General features: G+C 32.2%; 1 protein-coding gene and 1 non-coding gene across 2 annotated transcripts in view; one reads left to right on the forward strand and one right to left on the reverse strand.

The window, feature by feature from the left end:
• Nucleotides 1-1,383: 1,383 nt before the first annotated feature.
• Miox (Myo-inositol oxygenase) overlaps nt 1,384-24,407 on the reverse strand; it is a 31,051-nt gene continuing 8,027 nt past the window's right edge. The window contains exons 3-6 of the mRNA XM_072523140.1: nt 21,551-21,759; nt 19,373-19,509; nt 7,286-7,516; nt 1,384-1,682 (exon numbers count right to left, since the gene is read on the reverse strand). Of these exons, the coding sequence (XP_072379241.1) occupies nt 1,574-1,682; nt 7,286-7,516; nt 19,373-19,509; nt 21,551-21,759 (686 nt within the window). The 3' untranslated portion in view covers nt 1,384-1,573. The remainder of the gene's footprint in view (nt 1,683-7,285; nt 7,517-19,372; nt 19,510-21,550; nt 21,760-24,407) is intronic.
• On the forward strand, nt 24,060-24,131 carry TRNAP-UGG (transfer RNA proline (anticodon UGG)). The gene has a single exon. It is a non-coding gene; the product is annotated as a tRNA-Pro (tRNA).

Genomic DNA, 24,407 nt, shown 5'->3' on the forward strand with positions numbered 1-24,407 from the left:
GCAGGAGAAGACACTCGTGGCTCCAAAATCTGAGGAAGTGGTTCGGGCTGACATCGGTCGAACTATTCAGAAGCGCCGCAAATAAGATCAGCATTGCCATGTTAATAGCCAACGTTCGCAACGGACAGGGCACTTGAAGAAGAAGAAGAAGACAAGGTAAAAATATTGCATGGAGAAAACTAGATATAAAAATGGGAAGAGGCAGACCCAAACGAAGATGGTCAGAAATGATTACGGACGATTTAAAAGAAAAAACAAACGAAAATTGGAAGAAAAAGGTTAAAGATCAATGATACTGGAGGAAGGTAACATTCAGCTAAGGCCTTATAAGGCTTGTCAGCCAGTTAAGGGCTAAGCTTATCTGAGTTTTAAATATTTTAGTTTTTGTACTTCTTAAGATATTTCTCGAATTTAGTTGTTTTGACACACAAAGTAGCATGTTTAAGCCAGGAGGATTCGTTTCTTGATTTCGTTGTTCATTTCATTTTTTGCATCGACAAGAGAGCCAAGATATACAAACTGTTAAAAATGTTCGATGGTTTCTATATCGGTCTTTGAGGAGTTGCTGGTACTGCCACATTTTTTTTTCTGTTAACTTTTATTACAATTCCTATAGTGTTTGAAGCTTCCTGTAGCTGTGAGAATACTTCTTAGCTGCGGATTCGCTACTCGCTATCTCATCTGCGTATGCAAGGAGCTGAATACTCTTATTAAATGTTATGCCGTTGATGTTTGTGGTGTAATTTCAGAAGTTCTTCTGACTTTTCCAGGTTTAAATTAAACAGGCTGTAAGATAGTGTGTCACCTTATCTAACATGATTAATAATTATGATTGCGCGAGACTGGTCCTCATTTGACCAAACTTTGCTCTCTACATTTCCGATAGTTAGTTTTATTAATTGTACCAAGACATTTGATATTCCAAACTCTTGTCTTGCATTTTAAATGGCCTTCTTATTTATGCCGTCATAAGTGTATCTTAAATCAACAAGTATCTGTTATGTGTTAATACCATATTTCCTTGTCTTTGTCAGAAGTTGTTTTAATATTGACATTTGATTTATTGTGTTGAATTTGGGATGGAGTATATTATTCCAATATTCCACTCAATTGGTAACTTATGTTGTTTTCATGTTTCTGTTATCTATTTGTATAAATTAAATGTTATTTGAGCGTTATAGTCATTTGATGTTGTTATTAGAAAGTTAACCTTAAATAAATTAGAAAAAAATGTTTAGTTTCTTTTCTTCCAGTTTAATTCATTTGCTGGTGCAATTTAAATTCTAAATAAATATAAAATAACTTTTTTAAATATATATCTCTGACTTATTTTTCTATTCAATTCTTAATTTTAAGTTTTTATGTCGGTAAAAATACAACAAATACATTAAATCAACCTCTTTATTAAATACCATGTAATTAATTAAAAAATAATATTTAGATTTAGGAAAACTATAACGTTTATTGAACTAAAAAAGTTTATTAAAGATTTAAGAAATAAAGACATCTAATAATATCTTCATGTGCAAATTTGTTTAGGAAAAGTGTTCCAAAAACTATATTTTCGATTTAATTACCATTCCAATGAACCAGGAATGTATTTATCAATAAGCTTTTCATAGTAAGGCCAGAGTTTCTCTATATCAGGTACGTCGGTACTCTTCGTGTAGAGATCGTATTGGCTGAAACATAAATTTAATAATTAGATTGTATATATTATATATATATATATATATATATATATATATATATATATTATATATACCTATATATATATATATTATATATATATATTATATATATATATATATATATATATATATATATATATATATATATATATATATATATATATATATATATATATATATATATAATTCGCTCCGTGCGTGACCATAGTAGGGGTACTTTGAAACGATGCCAGCGTGCGTAGCGGCGAAATATGACACAATTGGACCTACCTTTTTACGCATAAATTTTATCAAAAATGTGTGCAAATACATATTGCGTATTTAATTGTGCTAATAATAGCAAAAATAGTAAGTGTAGTTTTAATAGGTTCCCAAAGATAACATATAAATTAGAGAAAAGAAAAAGATGGATCCTTGCTATTAATATGAAAAAGTAAATATCACATAACTTCATTTTTGTGCAATTGAAATAGGAAAAATTTAAATAATTTACCTTAAATGATATTTTATAAGGCTTCAAGGCTACAGAGTGCCTGATGACTTTAGCTTTTATATCGTAACTTTTACTATTTTAAATGTATGCTCTTTCACGTGAAAAACTTGATTTGCCAGTACTTGATTTTTTCCTTTCTTTTCCGTTTGTGGTTGAAAAGATATATTACGATGAATTTTGATAAACCCAGTTTTTAATACTACATTTATTTTGTACATAAACTAAAAAAATATAATTAAAAAGTTAATTATCAATAATTGTCAATTTCACATGAATTTAACAATGTCAAACATATGTCATATGTTTAACCTGAAAATTGGTAGGTCCAAAACTGTCAGATGAAGGCGGTAGGTGTCGCGTCAGTCACGCACGGAGCGAATATATATATATATATATATATATATATATATATATATATATATATATATTGTGAATCGCTAAAAACCTCCTTTCTATCCTCTGTCTAATAAGAAGAAGAGAACTGACAGAAGATAGATAGGATGTTAATGTTAAGAGATGGTATTTGAATTTGTACTTTTGTAGTAATCTAATATAATCGAAGGAAATCAGGGTTAAATATGAAAGTAGTTTATTTTATTAATTAGCCAGATTGATGATTAAAGAAAACAAAAGGTTATGGGCGCAGTTCACGGATGAAAAATAATAATAAGGTATCAAAAAGCGAATATAGGTTATATACACATGTACACGATGGAACAAAGAAAAATGTATAATATTGAGGCCCTAACAGGTGAGAATTACTTATCATGGTTTCGGATGGAAATAATATTGGCAGAAAATGAAGTATTAGAGTGTGTAAAAGGCGAAACAATCACAACAGGTTTAAGCGAGAATGAGATGAAAAAATTACAAAAAATGAACAATAAAGCTAAATCAATAATTGTTCAATGTGTTTGCGATGCACAGTTAGAGATATTGCGGGACAAAGAACAGGCGTACCATATGTGGAAAAGTTTAGAAGCAAAATATGAGAAAAGGGGCTACCAGGACAACTGTTCCTAAAAAGAAAGTTGCTGTCCATGAAATTGAAAGAGGGTGAGTCATTGGAACGATTTATTGGTGAATTTGAGGAAATCCTGAGACAGTTAAGAGCCACTGGGGTAAAAATTGAAGATCAAGATATAATATGTAATTTGCTGTTAACTTTGCCAAAATCCTATGAAACAGTGGTAACAGTTATCGAAAATTTAGCGTCGGGTGTACTATCATATGAAGAGGTAAAGAAAAGGTTATTGAGTGAAGAAGAAAAGAGGTGCCTGTGTGCAAGAGCAAGTCGAGTAGTTGGTGCTGAACAAGTTGCTTTCAATGTTGACACATCTTGTTATAGGTGTGGAAAAAGAGGCCATTATAAAAGAGAATGTCAAGCAAGAGTATCCACAAGTTATCAAAGAGGTTTCCAGGATGATTTTAGAGGAAATGGGTCAAATAGAGGTAACAGTTACAGAGGTACAAGAAACTTATAACACAACAGAGGAATGCATAGAAGCAACTTCACCCAACAGCAGGATAGGTCACATGAGATTGATGATATAACTGATGAAGGGTCTAAGGTATGTTTTATTACTGAAATAGGTAAAAATGTAGTTAATAGTGAAACAGTGAATAACTTGGAATTTGTGATTGATTCAGGATGTACTGATCACTTACTAAATGATAAAAGTATATTTACAGATTTGGTAATTTTGGATAAACCTATAGATATAGCATTAGCAAAAAATGGTAACTATTTACCTGCAGTTGGTATTGGAAATATTAATGTTTTTATCCCGAGGAAATCCGAGAAAATTACAAACAAGAAATTAAACAGAATCTAAATAGAGTAGACCAGAACAATGATGTCGAAAGGCTGTGGTAACAAATGGAAAAATCAATTACGGAGTCAGCAGAACTAATAATAGGAAAAAGCAGGAAGAGAACAAGAAAATGGTTTGATAGAAGATGTCAAGAAAAACTACACGACAGATAGATAAAGCGAAACATTATGCTTCAACAAGGAATAGCAGAAAGTAAAGAAAACTATGCAACTTCACGCCGAGAAACAAGAAAATTAATAAGAGAGAAAAAAAGAAAGTACGAACAACAGAAATATGAAGAAATGGAAAGGAATAGGTAACAGTCAAATAGTCGAGCATTTTACAAATCAGTGTCAAACGAAAAGAAAGGCTTCAGACCTAGATGCGTGTCTGTACTCAGAAAAAATGATGAATTAATAATAAATGAAAAAGAACTGCTCCAAACATGGCAAGAATATTTCAATACTTTACTAAACATACATCAAGAGGAAAAACATGGAGAAAATATATATTTTGGGATGGACCTATCGGTAGAGGACCCCAAAATAGATGAAACATTGCAAGCAATTAACAAATTGAAGAACGGAAAAGCTCCAAGCTCTGACAATATACTGGCTGAATTCCTTAAGTACGTAGAAGAAACTCTACACAGACAAATACACAAACTAAGAACACTTATATGGAACGAAGAGAAAATACCAACAAAATGGCACGAAAGTGTAATAATCCTCATCCATAAAAAGGGAGACAAAACCAAGTCTTCTAATTATAGAGGCATCTTCCTACTTAATACGGCGTATAAAATCTTATCGAACATCTTATTAAGTCGGTTGACACCGTTTGTAGAAAATTTCATGGGGGAATACCAAGCCGGCTTCAAAAAACATAGATCGACCATAGACCAGATCTTTACTCTAAGACAGATGCTTGAAAAAGAATGGGAATCCATAATCTCTTCATAGATTTCCGGCAAGCGTACGACAGCATTAAAAGGGATCAGCTATGGAATGCAATGTCAGAACTTTCAGTTCCAAAAAACTTATCCAGCTAGTTAAGTTATGTGTGTTAAAAATTGGAAGATTGGCGAATGGATTTAGTGTCCGCAGTCATATAAACCCAAACAAACAACAACAAGTTATGTGTGAATAGCCGTATATCCAGAGTACGGATAGGTAACAAACTCTAAGAATCTTTCGAAATAAGTAGTGGCCTGAAACAAGGAGATGCGCTGTCACCTCTCCTCTTTAATATCATCCTGGAGAAAGTAGTAAGAGCAGCACAACTTAAAACAGAAGTACTGACAGTAAACGGACCAAAATTACTATTAGCATACGCAGATTACATTGACATTGTGGGAAACACAGTCACCAATGCGAAGGAAACTTTTAATAAATTGGAGGTAGAGGCAAAGAAAACTGGTTTAAGGATAAACGAAGAGAAAACCAAATACATGTGCATCAACAGACAAAAGGGGCGAGATAGAATAGGGCAAAATGTTACAATAGACCCATATAACTTTGAAAGAGTGGAGAGTTTTAAATATCTCGGAGCAACAATCACTGCATATAACGATATCGCGAAAGAGATTAAAGGAAGAATTCAGGCATCAAACAGATGTATGTACAGCCTCCACAATACTATTAAATCTAAAAGCCTAACACGAACATCAAAGATTAGAATATATAAAACGGTGATTAGACCAGTGCTCATGTGTGGGTGTGAGACGTAGACTATGACCAAAAAAACTGAAAGAAAACTTAGTTGAGAAGATGTTTTAAGAGGAAAATCCTCAGAAGAATCTTTGGGCCTTATTATGACATTAATAGCAACCAATACCGAATGAGAACAAATGCTGAGGTCAAGCAGATGTATAGAGCGAGCGATATAGTCCAAGAGATTATATCCCAACGTCTAAGAAGGACATGTCCATAGACTCCCTAATAACCGCCTTGCCAAGTTAATATGGGAGGAAGCCCCCACAGGAAGAAGGCCCTTAGGACGTCCACGAATGCGATGGAGAGACAATATATATATGGTCAGATCTAAGAACAATGGGACTACCCACTGACCCAACTATTATGGACGACCGTTCAAGATGGAAGCAAGTTGTGCAGTCAGCCAAAACCCACCCCAGGTTGTAGTGCTACGAGAAGAAGAAGAAGTATGTTTGTATGTGAGAGTGGTTTGAATGAAGGCGACAGAACTTACTAGATTAGGTAGTGTTATTTATCAAGGAGAGGAACAACGAGAGAAAATAATCCACTCTTTTAATAGTAAAAGTTTCGTTAGTTTCAACTCGCTTCAACAATTGTAAGTTATACTGACGCAAAATGTTCGCATTATAAAATAGACAATCAAAATATTTAATCTTGCGGAATGTCATGTGACAATGAATTTACATTATAGTTAAGTTTAGTTCGTTGTAAAAAGGATGTAGTTTTTATACTACATCATTTTACTGTCAATTAGACTTAAAGGTAAAAGTAGTATATACATATATAATATAAAAGACATTTAAGAAAACCTTAAAACGGACAAAGAATAATGTTAACTATCGGAGATCATAATGACAATACGTAAAGAGCAGATGGGACGATGCACTCGTTGTTACCAAAATAAAATGTGTAAGCTGGAACAATTTATAGTTAAGTACTTCTATGTAACAACAGTTTTACTGAACACCATGCGTAAATGATCGTTTTTTGAGTATGATGTCCTAATCTAAAAATGTACAGATAACAAACACTATTTACATACTAATTTGTATTATTTCAGTGCTAATGGAACATATTATCCCATATAAACGACCTACTGGTACCAGTGTGGCCAATTTTAAAGAATATAATCAAACAAAAAAGAAAAACATAAAATGATAAATTATTAAAAGATTGACTTTATACATTGTAAATAAAAAAATATAAACTGTGTATTTTCAAAACATAAACGTTAAATTTTTATTTATGATCTGAAAGTTACTTTTGTTAAAATTCCATATGATAATGAAGACTAATCGTTGCATTGTCTCTTAAATTTATTTAATATCAAATATAAAACAGTTAATACCTTTTTAATAATCATAAAGTATGTTTTTGAAAATATCGTGGAAAATTATTAGATACATTGGTATACTTCCACAAACGTTTCAAATTTGTACTAATAAGCTTAATATTGACTGTTGTCTCAATCATTTTAAAACTTAGTATAATATATAATATACCAAGGAATCAAATTATAAAAGAATTGGCATGAATTAGTCTTTACTTCATTCTGAAAAAATGTGAACTTACTTAAATGCGAGCACCCACTCTTTAGTTTGTTCATCCTCTTCAGTAGTTAGATGTTTGTAGTCGCCAGAGGTATGCCAGGGGTAAAAACTGTGGTATCTAATCATAGCTAAAGCTTGTGGAGGGAGTTTGGTCTTGTTATGAACCAACACTCTGTATAAGTATTCGTCGTGACCCCAAGACATCATCAAATTTTCAAGTCCGCAGTTGGGTTTGTACATTCCATATTTGGTACTAAAACGACAGATTTTTATTTTTGATGATTTTTATATTTATAATGAATATAAATATCGACAACACATAATTTATTTTTTTAGTAATATGGGGCTGTAACAGACCCGTTATCAAACAGAACAAAAAAGTGATTTTCATCTTTAAGCAGGTTTCAATAGTACTATGATAAAAAAAAACATTTCTTTAATTTACATCGAGAATAGTCAACTTTGTCTATGTAATAGTCCACTTAATATAGTTGGAAATTATCATTCTTCTGAGTAAAGATGAGCTGAGCTGAATGTAGATGACCTTTGGTGCAGTCTGTGGTGATATCTAGTTCAGCTTCTCTACACTTAGTTGTTCAGATTTGACCATAAACCAGTAGCAGTAGCAGCAATTTGATTAAAACCAGCCTAAGACACTTGCACTTCCCTTTGAATGACATTCGGGTGTTACAATTAATTCGAGAAAGGTATATTAATTCGTGAAACCAGGAACCACTCCACCGCGCTCCAATGGATCAGACCATCCTTTTCCCCTTCTAGCACTCTGATGCGCAATAGAAGCTCTATTATAAGCCAAGTCCTTTTCGTGTGGGAGTCCTGGGTACAAGAACTCCAACACGATATCCTAACCCGATCAATGCAGACTAGCGTGAGGTACTTTTTCCCCCTTTCTCTATTAGACGTATCTTCGAACTGAAATTGCTTCTCGGGTCTCGAGTCTTCGCTCTGGGCTACGCCTAGTTCGGCGCCTTGGTGCTCAGGAATGTGGGCCCTTTGTGGCCGGGTTTTGGCCATTATTTATTAATTTATTATTTTTTATTAATTTTTTTGGTTGGCTTTCGTCTTTCGTTAGTGTTTTATAATTTTTTTTTCAGGCTGCCTGAAAAATAAAATCTTATTAGAGGACATTACACAGTGCTATGTGCTACGAACTTCATCTATAGAGCTACGAACTTATCTAGTATTTGTATATTTGCCAAGATTTGTTGCTTTGGACGTTTGTGCTTCCATCGATGGAACGAATGTAACTAATTATCTCTCGCAATATCGGAGATGGGTGGTTTCCAGCTCAGCGAACTTAGCTCTGGCTTTTTCGACCTTCATGTCAATCACCCTTACGACATATCTAGGTAAATTTACAGCTTCGTGTAGGCTTCTGTTTTAGGCTGCTTGTTTCCTTTTGTTGTTTGTGTTGCAGATATATCCCCATGCGAGAGATGCATATGTTAATAGCAGTATGGTGCTATTTATCAATCTTATTTTTGTTTTTTGTAACTTTGTATCTACGTGTTTTGTAAACTTCAATCCTTGGTCCATTTTAACTTTCAGATACTTAGCATCTATTTTTCTGGGTTCTCCCTTCTCTTTTTGAACAGCACCGCTTACGTTTTCTGGAGATAATGACAATTTTACACTGGATACTCCATTGTTCAATACTATCTAGTGTTGTTTGCAAGTTATTGACCACTATATCGATATTTCTGTGTTTTGTCGCAATCGCTGTGTCGTCTTCATAAAGGTTGAGTAGTATTAAAGGTGTTCTTGGATCATCTATGGTGTATATTGTATACATTACGGGTAACATGACCGCTCCATGCTGCTCTCCCGTGCCCTTTTGCTTAGAGAACGCCGAATTCTTGCAAAAATTTCAAAGTTATTTATAAATTCGTTGCAAGCATCTTGTATCCTTAGCCAGGTGTACAAACCATAAGTTTTGTCGAATATTTAAAGACACATCATCTAACAAATCAGGTAAAACATTTTGCAGGGAATGTAAGCAATCAGCGTCATTTAAACGAGCAGGCAATTACACAGGTCCATGTAGATAATCGTCAACTACTCCTATCCAGACGTTTATTCTAAACCTATGCTGATGCTTAAATTCTTGAACAACGTGGGGATTGTCACCAAGATACGAATAGTAATGTGCATTGTATCATTATTTTTTTGGGACCACTGAACCTGTTTCTCTTAATCGTTGAGGAAAAGCTGTAAATGCTCACGATTGAAAAATTTTTCAGCCTATCTACGTTGTGATGCTCAAGCGTTACACCTCATTTCGCCATAAACTAAATGCATCAGCGTATTCCTCATTAGTAAAAACCATTTTTGTTGAAGTGAAATTTTGTGTTTGAATGCCTCAATATAAAAACATAAAAGATAAACTTCGCGAACTGACCACCATTGGCCAATGAAAAACGTAGGTTATAAATCCGTTGAGAGTTCAAAGCCAACTAGTGAAAAAAATATTAATTTAACTTTTATGACATAAAATCGAAAAATGTTTAGGTCGATTTTTCTCGAAAACGGTGTATCCTACCAAGTTTAAGTAGGAGTACCTTTTAGTAATAGAATACCTAAAAATTTAATAATCTAGTATCACGAATGTTTAAAAGTTAAATAAAGAGAATAACCGAATGGAGCCCCATAGGAAGGAGGAAAAGAGGACGACCCCGAAAATCCTGGAGGAACGAAGTAGACGACGCCATGAGTAAGAGAGGACTAAACGATGGAGAATGGAACAACAGAGAGAGATGGAAACGGTTGAGCGAGGGAAGGCAGTGAATACTGTAGAATCCCTAAATATATGTATATATTAAAAGTTAAACACAAAAATATTATTCGTTCAAATAACCGTTGACATACCCAAAAAGAACGTCTATGGCCGGTACCAAAAATTCGCTATTAATGGAATCGATTCAACTCTGGAGGATAAATAATCGGACCAGTTTTCGTCTTTATAAATAGAAGTGTTCTGGAGGTATTAAAAAAAAAACTAATTACAAGCAACCTTCTTCAAACATCTCTAGCTCCCTTGGGACGCATTTTCGGACTAGCCGAATTGGGTTAAATTGTTTTAAAATTATCTGAGGAATCTCCGGTCTTCGTTTGTCAGGAGAGTTTCTGGACAGCCTATATAAGAATATGGTTACTATTTCGATATTTTGTTATAACAGGAATTTTTTTTTTGGCCTTTGTAAGCTGTGCCAATTTAGCCAGCCACACTTAAAATTAACGCCTAACTAAATCTACCCTACCATACATCAATACTTTTACAACCTAATCGAATAATCAAGGATAGAGCAGGGAAGAAACAACTTTTCGCACCCAGGAGTCGTTCAGGGTGACTAACCACAGACTAAGTAGAGCACGGAAAATGGGGTAATAAACAGGAATTCTAGTTTATAAAATTAACTTTTAATGTATACAATTTCTTAATTAATATTACTTTTTTATAATAAGGATATGAACTTCTAACTTACAATAAAACCAAAAATTGTCAGTTTTACTCGCTAAACAGGATCGGAAATCGAATATGTGAATATACAAGTTTAAGGGTGATCTTATTTAAAAGATATTTATCTGAACGAGTTCTTTCGCACATAATGATTAGACAAAATATAGTGTTTTTTGATTTTAAATATTTAATTAAAAATTTTATGTTTCTGCAAAATATTTCTATCATAATTTTTTTCGTTATCTCACATTGGACGTAAGGTCAAATTAAAATCGTATATCTTCTATCTTCTGTTAATGTTAATATTACGTCAGATCCTATCAACATTGACGTTAACATTAAATAAACGTGTCAAACTTATCGAGTAAATAAATGTATCAACAGAAATATATTGTAGGTTGGCCAATTCCAGCTTTTATTTACCGAAAATACATTCAGCAAAATAATTATATTTATACATTATATCGTTAGAAATGAACCGTAATAATAAAAAGTTTTCACCTTTAAGATCAGGAGCCGATATTGTTTGTTTTTAACTATATTAGTGCAATTAGTTCTTTTCTGTCAAACACATTTTTTAGGTTTCAATGAATCTCACGTAGCTCAGTAGCTCAGCTTCCTTTAGTTTTTTCCGCAGACTGCCTTTGTTTGACTGTTGGATTTTTACGCCACTAGGAACTGAGGCGGAACGTGATGCAGTTTCAGGTGACGATTTTTAATCTTCTTCGAGATTTTTTCTATTTTTGCCAGTTATTTCTCTGTCTCTGATGCTGCTTCTTTACCCTTTGTCAGTTCGACTAGACTAAATTTATCACGACCATCAGTCAGCGATTTATCTTAGTTGCGGAATATAGGCCTCCAATAAAAGTTTGTCTACACTGTGCAGTTACAATATAGTTTCCTGTTATCTCTTTTAGATCATTAGTACATCTGGTATCTGATCGTTATGTGTTCCTCTTGTCAGCTCTTAGTCTCCAGTAAAATCTTTTCCGTTTATCTCTGTTCTTTTTTCTTGTTAGATGACCGGCTCTTCTCCATTTTAGTTTTGCTAGCTTCTCTATGAAGTCTTTTACCTACCTATTTCTTCGGATATATTCTCTTTATCTGATATCGAATACAACAGATTCTTGGTGCTAATTTTTGTGGATATTAATACAGCATTTGACACAGTGAAAATTGCACTATGTTGACAACTTTTTTACAAACATTCAATAATCACAGTAAGGTCCATTCGCTCAACTCGGGCATATTTTGACAGATTCATAGCTGAAAACCTACAACGCAAAAGTTCCTAGCTCACAGTATTAACAGCTTAAATAAACTTGATTGATTAAAAAAGGAAGAATTAGTATAAATAGTGGGAGTGTATACTAAACCCATAAAATTTTGAATAGTATGTATTTAAAAAATATATTTCAGTTGTTATAATTTAACATAACTATTTATTATATGGTGCAGATAAATAAATATTAATTGTTGGTAATTCGTAAAGTTCTATTTTATTTACTATTTAGTTTGTTTACTATTAATATTGGCTATGAGTACGTGTGCTTGGTTGTATAGTAATTTTCATCCACTTTTAGTCTGTCAAAAAGTAACTTCTTCTTCTTTCAGTGCCTATTCGTTCCGAAAAAAGTAACTAACTTCGCAAAAAAATAATTACTAAATTCACTAGACAGTTCGGACTGGGAATAGCAAACCGATTATAATAATGCATAACACCACTGAAAAGATTCACATCAAACGAGGCGTTCGTCAAGGGGGCATCGTGTCATCAAAATATTTACCATTACCATAGGACGTATTGTAAATAGCTGGTTAATCAATTAAAATCGTAAACAGAAAATGAAGTATAATATATATAAATGCTTGTAATTAAAATAACAATAGGTAGATCTAATAACTTATTGTTAATTATATACAAAACTCAATTACCCTTTTAAATGCGGCAGATTTCAGAAAGATCAATAGCGGCGTCAACGTGGCCAAAGCCTCAGCGTCGCAATACAGAAGTATGAAGATCGACGTCAACCGGAAAGTAAATATATGCGACTCCTTGCTTCTGAAAATCAGCAAAAATCAGGGAAAATCAACTACAGTGGTATTCCCGGTACTTTAAACTGCCATATTAAAATTTTTGCACGAAAGGAGGGGTACATTGCTTCAAGGAATTTAATGTCTTAAAAACTTTATCTGAAATGTTCTGGCGTCAAATGAATAATTCCCCGAGAACATGTTGGGATTCAGACAAGCGAATTCTCAAAACTTTACAAATAGTATACATCAGCCAATTTGAGCGTGAGAATTTAAAAAGATCCTGAAGATATACAACGAGAATTCTTCTTGTAGTGCCTATCCGTTTCGGATGTTGGCGACCATCATGGCAATCTGTATTTTTCAAACTGCTGCTCTGAAAAGATTTGTGGTTGTTATGTTGAACCACTTACGTAGATTTTTTAGCAAGGAAATCCTTCGCCTTCCTGGTTCTCGTTTTTCTTTTACTTTTCCTTGTAGAATTAATTGCAGTAACCCATATCTTTCACTGTTCCTCATTTTGGCTGTTGTTATTGTGGTTAACAACTTTTTTCTTTTTGAATTCTTAAGATGATGATGATGATGATGATAGTGTGTTTGGCATGGAAACCAGTCCTTTTGCCACAGATTTTTAAATGATTTATGTTATGTTTATCAATTAAAAACTTGATTGTACTAAATTTATATTATATATCCGGATGCATATAAGTGATTACATATGAGTTCGTATATAGATTTCTGATTCAATGACAGTAGGTGGGTTATGTTTACTGGAAGTTGCACATTACTTTTAACTAGGTTTTCATAAAACGTAGATGAGAGTGCTTTATTTTTAATACATCCAAACAGGATGTGATTAACATCACACTGGGAAATATTATCGCATAAACACTTTCCTGATTCTATAATGTTTAATCTAGCCAGGTGAGCAGGAACAGCACCGTGACCAGTTTTTAATCTTGTGATAGTTGCTGCTGATCGTTTAGATATATTATAATGGAATATGTGTGGTAATTCTGTTAGGGATGGTAACGTAGGATGGATCTTGTAATAATGATTATTTGAAGTATTCGCCAATATTTTCCATCTGTCTTGCCAGTTAAAATTTATTTTTTTAGTATAAAAATTGATTAGGTCTGATACTGTGTAAATATGTTCTTGTATACCTGAATGAGTAGAATCCTTAGCGAGCTCGTCTACTATTTCATTACCTTTTATCCCGGAGTGACTTTTTGCCCAAATAAATGTTATATCTTTGTTTCTCATTTTTTGTTTAATGTCACATATCAGCTCACATGTTTTATGGTTTAACTCAGTATTATTAAGTCCACTAAGAATTGACTTAGAGTCTGAGATGATCACAGCATCTTGCAAATTTGCGTGCTCTAGCCAATCCAGAGCTTTCCCAATAGCTACCGCTTCTGCAGTGTAAATAGAGCAATGTGGAGGAAGCTTTATTTTAAGTGATTTGTTTTTGGAAGGAATATACACTGCAGACCCTACTTTCCCATCGTTCAGTTTAGAACCATCTGTGTAAATTATAGTTTCATTAGTATATTCACTCAATATGGAGTTCAACAGCTTGTTATTTATTTGATGTGAATCTGAATATTTCGGAAATATAATATTTAATTTTTTTAAGATTGTATTAAATTCTAATTTATAAGATGGTTTAATATAATTTGTTGAAAGTGTAACCGGTAAATCATTGGTTTCCAGAAAGGCATCTGCTAATGGTGGTGAATTTTTTATTCTCCAATAATTGTTTACTAGATTTTGAATGGATAACTCATACAGCATACTTAGTAGGCCACTTGTTCTAGCCCTTAATTTTAATACATATTTTGTTGCTAATAAATTTCTACGATATTCTAATGGCATTTCATTACTTTCAGCAAGTAACAGGGGGCATGGTGTTGATTTCATAGCACCCAAAGTTAATCTTAAACTTTTAAACTGAATACGATCTATTTTTAGTAAATGTGTTTTGCTTGCTGATCCGTATAACACACATCCGTAATCCAAAATTGATCGCACGTAGGTCCTGTAAAACATCAATGCAACTTTGGGATCAGCACCCCATTTTCTGCAAGTGACACATTTAAGAAGATTAATGCCTTTCTCACATCTTTTTTTTACATATTGGACATGTTTAGACCATAGTAATTTGGGGTCTAGGATTATACCAAGATATTTATATTCAGTGACAACGGGTATATCATATCCTGACAGGTGTAGACTATCAGGCGTACGTAACCTATGTCTTGTAAATATCATAATGGCAGATTTTTCTGGGGATATAGTAAGTTCGTGGTCTTTAGTCCAATTATCTACTAGTTTCATGATGTGTTCCAGGACCTCCACACAATCGTCATATGAATCACGGACGGAGTAAATACATATATCATCGGCGTACTGTATACATTTTATGGAATCAACAAAAATGTCGTGTATACTTGCCGAAAATATGTTGAAGAGAATTGGGCTTAATACAGACCCCTGTGGTAATCCTGTATGAGTTATTCGTGGACCATATAACTGATTACTATGGTCTCTGATATATAAAGTTCGGTTGCTAAAAAGATTAACTATATTAGCGGATAAATTTGTGGAAAACCCCAGTTTGCATAACTTTGAATGCATTACTGTTAAATTAACACAGTCGTAAGCGCCTTTAAGGTCTAGAAAAAAACATGCTAAATATTTATTTTTTGAAAAATTTAGTTGGATATCTGTTGTTAAGTGACTTATTGCATCTAGTGTTCCCAGACCAGATCGAAATCCGTATTGAGTGCTTGGCAAAAGATTATAGTGTTCGACTGTCCAGTTAAGACGATTTTTAATAATTCTTTCGAAAGTTTTTGTTATACAAGACAATAGAGAAATGGGTTGATAAGACGATGAGAGAGTTTTGTCTTTGTTGGGTTTGATAAAAAGACATATAATTGTTTCTTTCATTTTGTCAATGTAATTTCCTTTCAAAAGCCAATCATTAAATATTTTTAATAAATGATTTTTTGCCTTATCGGGAAGGTGGTTAATTATGGAATAAGTAATATAATCTTTCCCGGGCGCAGTAGATTTTGATATTTTAATAGCTGCATCCAGTTCTTGGATGTTTATTGGATTTTCTAGTAATTTAAATTTACTGGAATTGCATATTGATACGTGTTTTAATTGGTCTTGAACGTATGGTGGAGCGAACTTGTCAAGTAACTCTTCTATTAGCTCTGTTGAAATTGGTTGTGTCTTTGAATGATAATTTTTGTTAGCCATTTTATTAACAAATTTCCATATTTTGTTGAGCGGTGTATTTTTATTGATAGTATTTACAAAGTTGATCCAAGATGTTTTTTGTTTTTTCATAAAAACAACTTTGCATTTGGCTTGGATGTGTTTAAATTTTAGATAATTTTCAAGATTTGAGACAATATTATACTCTCGAAAAGCTTTTTTTCGACACGATATTAAATTTTTACATTCGTCGTCCCACCATACGGGAAGACCGGATTTTGGTTGAAATGATTTTTGAGTAATCATAGCAGAGTCTGCAGCTTCGCTAATTGTTTTTATTAAGTTATTAAACATTTCCAAAGATGTAACATCTATAGAATGAGTATCTAGAAGGCATTTTTCTAAGTAATTTTCAAATATAGACCAGTTCGCTGAAGACTCTTTCCATTTTGTGGAGGTATGGATTGTTCTTGGGGAATATTTCAAATCTAGGGTGATTTGGATAGGGATGTGGATTGTACCTAGTGAGTCATTTAGAGGATTCCAGGTAGTAAAGCCTGTTAAATGAGGAGATACTAATGTTAAGTCTATCATTGAAGGACGTTCGTTTGGTCTGGATATTTTGGTTGGTCTTCCGTCATTGAGTAAAATTAGATTAGTATTGTCTAAAGCGTCAGCTAAAATATTACCTTGTGCACTATCCTGTATGGAACCCCACCTACAGTGATGACTATTAAAGTCGCCCCCAATTAAAACTCTGCCTTTAATTTGTCCAAATAAATTTTCCCAATCTTTGGATGAGACATATATTTTAGGAGGTTTGTAAACACATACTATTGATAATTTAACTTGTTCTAGAAAAACACCGCAAACCTCTATATTTGGATTATAATTTGTTTTGAATTTTATATCTGAAAAGGAAATGTTGTTTGCAACTAAAACAGCAACGCCTCCATAGCCATCACGTCGATCAACTCTAACATTATTAAAACCTTTAATATATAAATTTTTATTTTGTGACAACCAAGTTTCGTTCAGAAGAATGACATCAATTGTATGACTTTCTAGAAAATTAAGCAAATTAGTCTTTTGTTTTATAATAGATTGGCAGTTCCACTGAAGAATATTAAGTGTTCTATGATTCCCCATCACTATCGTTGTCTGATAAACAAGAAAGTATATTTCTGATTTCATTTTGAGTGACTTTTTGGAATTCAACTGAGACTAGTTTGGGGTCAATTTGTTTAATTATTCTTTCTAAAGCAAATGGAATTTCTTGTAGAATTTGTAATTGTATTTTTTCTTTATATGCTATAAACTCATTACGATATGGGTTAGGAATTATAGGATGTGACACTGATTTTGTTTTAGAAGTTGAAGGAAATTGTAAGGCAGTTTTACATTGAGTCGGGGATATGGCTTTTCGTTTAAGAGGATTAGAAGTTTGTTTAGGTTTAGGAACGAATGAATTGTTTACTGTACGGTCATTTGCCGCAGTCGGGAGTTGGGGAAAGTTATTTAGGTTACTAAGCAATTCAAATTTATTATGTGTCGTGATTTTGGCATAGGATGGATTTTTTGCTAAAAACTCAGCTTCTTTAAATGTAGTATTCTCAATCGCCATTATTTTTTTAATATTATATTGATGTTGATAAGCTGGGCATTGTTTCGTTAGCGTCGTATGATCGTTTGTTTTACAGTGAAGACAATATTGTGAGTTACTACAACGGGAGTTGTCTTCGTGTTCTTTGCCACAATTTTTGCATAAGCTGAAAGTGGACTTACACTGTCTGAGAGTATGACCAAATTTAAAACAATTTAAACACTGTACCACAGGGTATATGTATTGTTCAACTTGAAACCTTACCAAATCTAACGTAATATATTGAGGAATAATATTTCCTTCAAATGTTAAAATTACCATTTGCCTAGGAACAAAAATAGTTTCATTATCTGAATCAATAAGTTTTCTTTTCATACGTCTTACCTCGGTTATTTTTTGGTCGGAAATAATATTATTCATCATATAATTTTCGTCCAAAAAAGTATCAACTTGTCTAATTATTCCTTTTTTGTGATTAAAAAAATTCGGAATGTAAGCAATAAATTTGTTAGAAATAATTATGTCGTGATTGACTAAACTATTTGCACAAGTGTAAGAATTAAAAATTACTTTCACTTTATTTCTACCGACGAGTTTAATATCGACAACATCTTTCTTAAAAAAGTTATTAATGAATAAATAATGACCTACTCGGACTGGTGATAAACGTTTAATATTTGGGTCGATGGACTCGACAAAAACAAAAAACGGGCCTTTATCAGAGGATTTATACCTATTATTTAAATCAAAACGGGCACTTACTGCCTCCATATTTTCACCTTTATCAGGGGGTGGCTTTTCGCCACCCGAAGAATCATCCATTTTTAAATATAAAGAACAATCCTACCTTGTTTTATTATTCCTTACTATTTAAAAAACTAAACTTTAACTGCTTAGAAATTGAAAACTAATTAGCACTTAATTGATGTGGACACTATCGATGCCAGCACACAACTGTGTTTTGAATTCTTAATAAAACGTCCTTGTTAGTAACGTGGTCGGTATAGAATATCTTCAGGATTCGACTAAAAAGTCACATTTTGAAAGCCTCAATTTTCTTGCAGGTAGCGTCTGTGAGAGTCCACGACTTAACTCTGTGCAACAGTATAGGACAACGAAAATAAGCAATTGAAATATATAACTAAAGTCTAACTGACTAAAGTTTTAAACACATAGTATTAATTACAGATGACCTAGGTGAAGCCAGCTAAATGTTACGTACATAAAAATTCGATTTATATGGGTTTTTTAAATTAATGGAAAAGAAATAGAATTGGTCGAGAAATATACCTATTTAGGACAAGCAATAAGGACATACATAGAAACGTGTAAAATTTTTAGGAAAATATTTAGAATGCCAATTACGATACTCCAATTAGTTCTAAAACATATGCGTATTACCAGTTCTTAAGCAGAGGAGAAAAATGAAAAGGTCTATACTTGAAATAAAATTAAAAGATAGAAAATTAAATTAAATTATGAGAGGAATTAGTTTCTTTTGTTATTAACGTAAAAAAAGAACAAGATAGTATCTATCGGTATCGTGTGGAATTTCACGTGTTAAAATACTTACTTTAATTAGCTGTTTTGAGTTAAAAAATGTTTAAACAATATATTATTCGGTAATTGATTAATCTATTTTTTAACGTTTGGAAAAACTGTTATTTTCATTGTTTTATTAAAAAAATATTTTTATTCAGTAAGTTTAGGCTGAATCAATGAGTCAACTTTTTATAAAACAAGTACTTTTAAGGACTTACTTGTATTTCGGATTTTTACCATCTACATTGTTATTAAAAGATGTCTCTCTATAAACAATATTGTCGCCCCATTCAGCTCCGACTACAAAAGTATCCCCAACAACACACCACTGGGGTTCGTCAAAAAAGGCCAAAACCTAAAGAAACATAATAAAATTTTAAAACTTAAATTAATATTAAAACTAAAAAAAATATTAAACTAATATTAAATGATCATCAACATCATCATCACTATTGTAACGATTCAAAGAAAAAATTTATAAAAATTTTAATTCACGTAGTTCAAATTAAATTTAATTCAGAAAGCAGTAACTTTTATGCGAGCCTGTATAATGTGTAATTCTGCATCTTTCACTTATATATTCGAACGTTATTTTATCATAAACATTTGAATCCCGAATGGAGAGACGTATAATTGCTCTGAAATTGCTTCTCGGTAAATAGTTTTCACTGTTAGTATTGCATTTAACAGATAAGCACAATTTGTGACTGCTAACAAATTACCGAACGCTCTAGAATATTCCTATGAATTCGACCAATCGCTGTGCTAGATAAATTAGATCACGAGATTTGTTTTACTGGCAAAAACCATACATTTGTGGGAATTGGTATCATTCAGTAATGGGAGCCTCAAGAAAAAGGTTGAATTCAAAGGCATACCTCCTTTATCGGCTCTTTAGCCGGTAAAAGGGCCTTTGTTTATTATTCTGAGTATAGTTTAAGTAATTTTTAAAAGCCAAAAGTATCTTTGGGGCTGTAGCGCATCCCCAATTTGTGGTTCGACAGTATGTATTTAATAAAATAGAATGAGGTAAGTCAAAAATAAAGATTAATTTAGTGCAAAATAGTTCATACCCAATTGCAGTAGGCATAGAAAAACACGCCTACAACTTACGGATTAAATAACTATGCTGAATATTTCAATGATGGTGATCTGTATAGGAGAAAACACCTGTTATCATTTATATTTTTCTTCAACATTTAATGTACCCAGTGTAGTGTAGTGTTCGTGTTTTTGAAAGGAGTACATTCCGTTATTTTGTATGTTTTGATACTATTGTTTTTTTGTATACTAAACACTAAATTTTTTATGTAGGTTAAGAACTAAAAACTACATATGGTGGTATAATATTGGCAAAGATAAATTTTCAATTTTCAATTTTTTGAGGAGATAATATTATTTTTTCCATTGAGATAAATTTATAATAAATTTTCTATAAAGATGTAAGTAAGAAGCTATTAGCTTGTAATGGACACTTCTGCAACAATCTTCTTTTCTCTTTGAGCACCAACAAATATTTGTTAACATGTTTGCTAAGCGAACATATGAGTTAATTGTGATTAATGCTATTTATTTGTCTATATATGTATTTTGGTTATTGTTTATAGCTATTTGTTTATATAAATATATTTTGGTTTTGAGGTTTCTTAGTCTCACACAAAAAAAAAGTAGCGCTCTTTTTGGCCAAATTTTTAACTTATTTTCTGTCCCTTTTCATTAATTTCTTTTATAACCTGTTTTCTTACCTTGTTGGTAAATTATTTATGATTTTTCTTTGTATTGTATATCCCATATTTCTGGTTTAGCTCTGGTAGCTACCATCTCCCTAATTTTTTTTCTTTTTCATTTTTGTTCAACCAAGCCCACATATCATGCCATTCTAAGCAACGCGGCCTCATTCATTTTATGTTCCTCAACTATCACCAAGGTTTGTACGTTACACTATCAACAGCATCAATATTATTAAATATAATCGTTAACATTACGGTTGACTACATCATTATTACCAAACTAATTTTTTACTGCTTCTTCTTTTTCTAGGGTTTATATTTTGCTAAGCTTTTAACCATTTTCCTTACGTTTTGGTCTTAACCCATAATCGGTATTGTACATTATAATAGAGTTTTTCGTTCGTTCTCTGATATTTTTTCATTTGGTTCTTTCTGGCGGCTCTTTCTGTAGTTTATTTTGTCAAATTTGTATATATCTAAGGTCTTAACCAATTTTGTAAAATTTCCAGTTCTATTACTAATTATATTTTCTCGTATTTTGAATGTAATATAAGTGACTGCTCATAATTAAAAATTTGTCGTTCATCAAAAACAATATTTCTAAATATTGCTCCATTAACAGAATATTTAATATTAAATTGAGTAGTAAATCTGTATATTACTTACTTTTCCGGCATCGTGGATTAATCCTGTAAGTTGAAACCAATCATCGTCTGGATAATCTTTTCTGATTCTTTCTGCTGTTTGGAAAGCGTGAACTATATTAGGAATGTCAACATCGGGATCACTTTCGTCTACCAAATCGTTTAATTTTATAAGAGCTTCTTTCATTGAGTATTTCAGGTGATCGAATTTGGTCCATTTCTCAAGTTTGTCTAAAAAGAAAAAAAATTATAAAATTTCTTAGTACGAAACAAAAATGTAATACATATAAAAAATCAAAATTATAATATTATAACACTACCATAATATCTAAAAATTTGATAGAAACTAGAAAAAGAAACTAGGAAGAAAAACTATTATAGCGTACTTTTATATATAGTAGATATATAAATCACACAGAAAAATATATTATATACAAAAGAAAAACTAAAAATACAGTTTCTGTTCATAAAGACTAGTGACAAAACTCCAAATTTTTGAATATTTTTGATTTAACCCTGCACCGGTCGCGCCTAGTCTGTCATACCCTGCTCTTAGAAATTTTCATATAATTCAAACATTGGCTAAATTACTGCGCCACGGTTTATAGTACCTTCTTGAAACATTAGTACTGAAATAAATAAGAATAACTAAAATAGTGCAAAAAGGTACGATTTTAGATGATTTTTAATTATGGAATCGAACACATTAAGTACATGGAATAACAATGGAAACATGAAAAACTGACCAAAAAAATATTTTGTGGTCCAGATTACATGGATACTACTAACAAACAATACCGCTTTCGAAGTCCACGAAGATATATGGATATGTTTGATAAATGAGTGAATGCTGTTAAGTGCCCTGAATTAGATAATGCTGCAACAGAAACTACAACAATTTTCGTGTATGCGCTAGCCATTTTAAAGAGAGGAGCACATAGGGGCATTAAGAGAACAGCCGTTCCAAGTTTATTTTTACCACGACCAGGTAAGAAGACCAAAACCAAGCTTGTATTCACATCGAACGTTATATTCACATGACGTTAGAATAACAAAACAATTATTTAAATACCGACAAGTTCTTGTCACAACATTAAGAACACTAAATTATACTACACTTTGCTTGTATTATTATTATTTCTTGTAACACATACAACATTTCTTGTAACATTTTTATAAAGATTTTATTCTATATTTTATTCTTTAATTTTTTTTTAACCACTTTGGCATTTTGCTCTAATAGAAAATAAATATAACCTCAACATAACAAGAAAACCCAAATAGTATACAATAAAATGAGTTTACAATCCTAGGTAATTTTACGTGCCTTTTGAATTTACCGCTATGTGTATATGTATAGTAACGCACCCTGGCACTAGGCGATCTACCAATCGTCGTTTTACTCGTTGATTGATATTTACAAAGAGAGGTTTTTTGTTTTTAAGTTAGTGAATTTAATTTAGAAAATAACACTGAATTACCCAAAGAAATGCGAACGTTTACAGCGATATTTTGATGAAATATATTCTAATGTATAGTTTGAAGATGCTGAGATGAATAAGATAAAATTGAGATACGTGAAGAGGACACCTGATACGGAACAAGAAGAAAATTCTAGCGACGATGATGTAGAAATAGAAATACCAGAAACAAGAATTATACCAGACGTGATAAAATATCAAAGTGAATTAAAAATTGTTCCAGTAAACTGGTTTGTACCATAAAATCGAATATTACTGTGAAATTGCCTAGCGTAGCTAATTTCGCAAAACAATTAACTTCTATTTTGGAAACCTGTTTTTTCCAGAGGAATTACTAAATATAATTATTATAGTAAAAACGAATAAATATATTGAACAAATAACAAACAACTACACAAAAAAAAACAGAGATGGTAGACCTACAGATGAAGTCGAAATAAAAGGTCTGTTTCAATATTCAATATATATTATTAAAATACAATATTCATTAGACTTTCTGAAAATCCTAAAACAGGTCGATTTTTATTCTAAAGGGGTCATCTTTTAACGATATAGATATATGTGACATTATATGGTATTAAATATTATGATGTTAAAGTTACCAGTGGATTTGGTAACATGGCGACGTATGACTCCACGTGAAGTTGCTGGTCCTGCGACGATGTGTCTACGAGGACTTGATGAAAGCAACTAATGTAAACTAAATATAAACAAACAATTTTTAACGGGTTTTTACCACATATTTAGTGGCTCAATACATGTATACCTAGTGCACTGATGATGGAATATGGATTCCGAAAACGTTTTGTGATATAACCCGATTGGGTTTTTAAATTATATACCTTTTATAAAGGATTTTTAATAAAAATTTTTGTTCTCACAAAGATTATTATAAAAATTCTGGGAAGATGTGTGTATTATAACCAATAATTGTGGCTGAATTTTATGTAAACAATGATTTAAATAATTAGACGTGCAACAAAAAAGTATGTAGTTTTAAAACCTGGCCAAACTATTTATATTGTTTATTTTTTAATCGGACGGCACTGAGGCTCAGTGGTCTAGGGGTATGATTCTCGCTTTGGGTGCGAGAGGTCCCGGGTTCAAATCCCGGCTGAGCCCACTTTTTGTTTTTTTTTGACATTTTCATTAATTTTCTTTTATTCGACAAATTCTATTTACTATATTATTACTTTATTATTTCTATTCAGTGGCGGACTAACGCTGAAACGGGCCGTAGGTAACATTGTAATTTTAGAACTATTTTTGAGTCACGAGACCTACTTTGCGTTTGGTAGTTTGATCTCAAAGCATATAGTATGTACTTCTATTTAATTATCGGATTCCAAGAAAAAAAATTAGATAAAAAATATTTATTAAATTAAATAAACGTAAACA

The sequence above is a fragment of the Diabrotica undecimpunctata genome, chromosome 2 (genome assembly GCF_040954645.1).
Source record: "Diabrotica undecimpunctata isolate CICGRU chromosome 2, icDiaUnde3, whole genome shotgun sequence".
NCBI classification, from domain to species: Eukaryota; Metazoa; Arthropoda; class Insecta; order Coleoptera; family Chrysomelidae; genus Diabrotica; species Diabrotica undecimpunctata.